General features: G+C 38.1%; 1 protein-coding gene across 1 annotated transcript in view; it reads right to left on the minus strand.

The window, feature by feature from the left end:
* The window catches only part of carmil2 (capping protein regulator and myosin 1 linker 2), a 56,778-nt gene that overhangs the window by 44,722 nt on the left and 7,206 nt on the right, over positions 1–4,850 (minus strand). Inside the window, exons 4-13 of the mRNA XM_005747936.1 lie at positions 4,777–4,836; positions 4,498–4,619; positions 3,881–3,978; positions 3,576–3,646; positions 3,353–3,426; positions 3,198–3,273; positions 2,316–2,404; positions 1,899–1,993; positions 1,305–1,391; positions 640–749 (exon numbers count right to left, since the gene is read on the minus strand). Coding sequence (XP_005747993.1) covers positions 640–749; positions 1,305–1,391; positions 1,899–1,993; positions 2,316–2,404; positions 3,198–3,273; positions 3,353–3,426; positions 3,576–3,646; positions 3,881–3,978; positions 4,498–4,619; positions 4,777–4,836 — 882 coding nt within the window. The remainder of the gene's footprint in view (positions 1–639; positions 750–1,304; positions 1,392–1,898; positions 1,994–2,315; positions 2,405–3,197; positions 3,274–3,352; positions 3,427–3,575; positions 3,647–3,880; positions 3,979–4,497; positions 4,620–4,776; positions 4,837–4,850) is intronic.

The raw sequence follows: 4,850 nt of genomic DNA on the forward strand, positions 1-4,850 counted from the left end.
ACACAGATGCATCATAAAGTCTGAGTTATGTAGACATGGTTTCTTTCAGAGACTAGGCAGCTGAAATGATGACAAGGAGAGACACAATCACCATCCTAACAGGCCAGCATTAACTTAGGAAGAAGAAGATAATAATAAGATAATAAAGAAAATAATTTCCAGAATATTTCTAGGATATTTTGATAAACATAAGACTTGCTTGACTGAAATCAGAATCCATTATTTGGACTCTACTGGAGAAAACATTTAGGCTCTGTACGTGTCTACATTCTTATCCAGGATGGAAAACCATCAGCGTATGTCTTGAAACAGAGTTGCTGTTTCTGGCAAACCTTCACTTACTTTCACAGTGCTTGGACAACACGTTACAAGTCCAGCAACCTTTGTTGTACATAGAAATACTTTGTTGCATGAGCAACGTATTGGACCTTGTGGCCTTCGGTGATGATTACCCTTGTGAAGACCACAAGCTGAAATGTTTCAACAAACCAGTGAAGCTGGTTGCAAGCAAGGTCAGGATAATAGTCGGCACCACTTCTGAATGTTAAAGGTACGTGTACTGCAAGTACTGTAAGAGTATTCGTTGCATCATTTGTCTTCAATCCATATCATGTGAAAACACATAAAGCAGAGTGTTACCGTGGCTTCCTCAGTAACCAGGCTACTGGTGTTACCAGACAGATCGAGGTGGGTCAGAGATGTTGAGAACCTTTGACTGGAGGACAACACCTGACTCAGACAGCCGAGACCTGGAAAAAAAACAATCAAACCACAAATAATGATTATTTTGAATGGGGTAAGGATGTGACAGCAAAGATGGTGTGAAACACATTTATGGCGGCAGGCAAAATATCCGAAGGAATCCTCCTTTTATTCATTTCATATTCACTCAAAGACGAGCAAAAGAGGAATCTGCAAAACTGATATACCTGGATGTATTGTACAAAAATATGATCATACTATACTCAGCATTTGTTCGAATTTGTATCTAAGAGGTGTGTTTTAACACACTAATTATAATTATTTAGTGGTACAATGCAGTGTTGACAGGAAGTGCTTTTATTTTGAAGTGCAAGGTCATCAGGAACAACATTACCTTTTGGTCGAGTGACTTTTAAGCAGCACATTCAGCAACTAAAATGTTCTACTGAATGGTTTCTTTCTGGCATTCAATATATGCTTTCAGACTGTAAAAGTCCTGAGTGTTCACCTCCTCTTCATATTTACTCGATTCTGTCTTCATTCTGCTCCTTATTAAACTGATGAAAACAGCACATTATTTCTACAGTTTATAGTGTTTGTACCTCTGGCAGTCATCGACACCCTGGACAGGGAGAGGCGCTTGAGTCCTTTCTCCAGATTCTCCAAATTCTGACTTAGCGCTATTACACCTTGCAGTGAAAACACAAAACATTAACACAACTGTGAGTTAAAATAGTGTCTTTCAAAGGGATGTAATTTGCAGAAAAGCACAGGTAGAGGCAATGACATTAATAATAATTCAACTCTGCTGCGATTTGTATATTCTCATTCACTGACTTGACACTTTTTAGAACAAAAATATTCTTATTTTTAGTCATTTTATTCGGTATCTATGATTTTTACCTGCATTTTATGATGTGTCTGTGCTGGTGACGCTTGCCTTTTCTCAGGAAGGCTTTTATGTTCTACTAGAATCAAATTTGTTTGCCAATCACTTCATACCTTTAATAAAAGTTTTCACTATATACATATTACTGTCTGAGTCTGCACAGACATGAATCTAAACTGCAGCTGTTTGGTGAAGGCATACAACTACAAACCAGTTATTATGATTTGCAGCAGTAGACCCCTTCCCCTTATTCACATCTTAGTCACAACCACATACATGAATCAGGTGTCAAATCTAAAAAGCTCACCTTTGTCTTCAATTGGATTGCCAGAGAGGTTGATAGATTGCAGGCTAGACGAGGCATGCTCTTTGAGGGCAGCAGCCATTTTGACTGCAAAGTCCCTGTAAAGAAGATTATTGTCAGTCCCAATACCTGTAAGCTACACTGTAAATCAAAGTAATTTAAAGTCTGCCTAGTTTAAAGTCATGGTTAAAAGCTCAAACGTGCAGTGAGGAGCTCTGTTGAGCTGTGCGGAGCATTCTGCTGGTTTGAAACTAATGCTCCTCTCAGTGTTCTCTCCTGCTGTTAGTGGTTTCTTCTGCATGATAATAATGCATTCATCAATAGAGCACCTGGGCTCCATAATGACCCCGCATCTTTCTGAGACACTTTCTGTTTTTTCATTGATTTTTGACCCGTCTGTATGTGGACACAGAAACTCACAGCTTCAGTCCACTGGCCTCCAGCGAGAGCTCGTCCAGGCTGGGAGATCTCGACAGCAGGTAAGTCAGCTGCTGCTGGATATCCACTGACTGAAAGAACAAAACAAGAAACGTGCAGAGTGGTGTTTCCAACTTTCTTTTTTGCATTAGCAGTGGCCCATAAACACATGCACATGAATCCAGGAGCTGGGAGAGGTTTTTATAAAGTCCTGGTGGGGATTTTTTTTTAACCCAAGTTATTTTGTCATTGTGTATTTGGTCTTAGAAATAATTTGGTCTGGAGTGATATCAAGAATGGAAAAGAGCAAAATTTCAGTTCAATTCAATTTCATTCATGTTGCACCAAATCACGACAAGTTTCCTCAAGTTACAGACCCCAGCTCTGTACTCTTTACCAGCCTCAATAAATCAGCGCCACACACCCGAACAGAACAACTTATGAATGATTGTGATCCAAAACCCTCAAGAGAAATCAATCTTTTATGTTTTTTTATATGCTTTTCTAATAGTTTTTAAATATTATTCATAATAAAGGAATTTACGCTTAAGAATGTCACCTGAAATGAGAGCTAAGGAGAAGAAGATTATCATCTGATCAGCTTATTAACTGATGGGGTCACAAGCAAATAACAGTCAAAACAATAAAGCAAATAATTATTTCCATATAGATTCCACAGTCTGATAACATCTCCAGCACCGCAGTCTTGCTCTGTGACAGTTGTTTTGGATCTAACATATATTTTGTTCCTATTATTAAATGACCACTTAGTTTATTCATGAGAATAATAGTCGTCATTTTGAGAAAAAGCTGGATTCAAGTGTGCAAACCTTTAGGTAACTCTTTCAAACACTCAAACATAAATAAATAAAAATCATAGTGTACCAGTTTGAGATCTTTGCAGTAAATCTTTGTAAACCACTGGTTAAAGGACAAAGCCGCTACTGCCAATGCCAGGTCCCTGTGAGGAAAGGAGACAAAGAAGGTATGTAACAGCGGTAAAGAATGACTGGATTAGCCATCATGATGCTGTATCTCACCTGCTGTCTAAGTGGCTGAAGTCCTGCAGGTTGAATTGTCTCCAGTTGTGGATGTAGTAGATGTTGTCAACATCCTGCATAAACAGTTTGACATTAATTATAATATTTGTATAAAAAGTGCTAAAATTGATTTAAAATTGTAGAATTTATTTCAAATGTGAGTCATCTAAAGTTTGGTGCAGATGGCATTACTAGATTTTATGTTGATGCCACATTAACATACCCACTGAATCTCTTCTCTAAACGGCATCTCATTGAAATCACACAAAGCAGCATAGGTATCAGAGAATCCTCCTGGGAACGATACTCAGATACATTAGTTCTAGCTTTAAATTCATTTGTTTTTCTGAAATGCAAAACTGTCGGTGATCATGTAGTTAGTGTTGCTAATGTTTGAATCATACGGTGTTTATGATCAACTGAAATGGTCTTTAGCTTTATCACAGTATGTACAACACATTTATAAATGTTTACATGTTAGTACAGTAAGTGATATCCCAACTACAATATCAGGGAAATGAAACACACCACAGTAGCCAGGCTGACTGCTCATCTGCTCCTCTATCGCACCAATCAGTGTGAGGAGTCGGTCCTTGAGATCGGGTGGAATTGTCTTCAACAGCTTTCTGAGGATTAAAGGAAAATATGAAATGTACCCCATGAAACTGCAATACTCTGCAGACAGACCAAGAGTCTATTGACTGGGAGCAGAAATTCAGGTCTTGACTCACTTGATCTATTCCCTCATTAAACACCTCAAAGTATTTTGGCCTTAAGGTCTTACTAAATATATATAATTGTGTTGCTTTTAGAATTTCTAGTCATGTTTATTGTCCTGAAAGCCTAGTAAAGTTGGACAGATCTACCATGTGTGAGATCTGATTTCAAAAAACTAAGGTCCCAAAGGTGAACAAGCTCACTTTGACTGTGCAACAACAGGCCTTTGGAAACCAGCTGATGACATTGTAGTGGCTACGTCTTTTATATATAGTCTATGATTGTTTCCTGTATTCATCAAACTGTATGTAAACTTGGGGAGTATCTTTAAAAACACACACTGTATATAATAAACATATAATGTTTTCTGTGATTTGAGAAGCCATTGGCTTTGAGACTGGTACGAGCCCACTGCAAGACGGACCCACCCTGGTGAAGAATCAGGAAAGATCCTCTTCAATGAGGCGGTCATGTGACTGATCATGGCTTCAAGATCTTCAGTGTGTAACACACTGAAATACAGAGTCTGTCTGTCTGTCTCCAACACAATCTGCAACACATCCATACGTGTGTTACTCTCCGCATATAAAAACTAGAGTCTTTTTTATAGAATCAAATATTGTCTTAATGTGTGTTTTATATATGCATGTGCATATAAAAATTTAATGTAAAAACAGGTTATATATTGACACTGATAAATGGTGTACCTTCATGTGACTATGAATATTAATGGCGCAAATCTCCAGGTAGCTAAAGGTGCTCTCCACCTGTGCATGAGAGA

This window comes from Pundamilia nyererei, unplaced genomic scaffold (assembly GCF_000239375.1).
Source record: "Pundamilia nyererei isolate P.nyererei 1_Seehausen unplaced genomic scaffold, PunNye1.0 scaffold00208, whole genome shotgun sequence".
NCBI lineage: Eukaryota > Metazoa > Chordata > Actinopteri > Cichliformes > Cichlidae > Pundamilia > Pundamilia nyererei.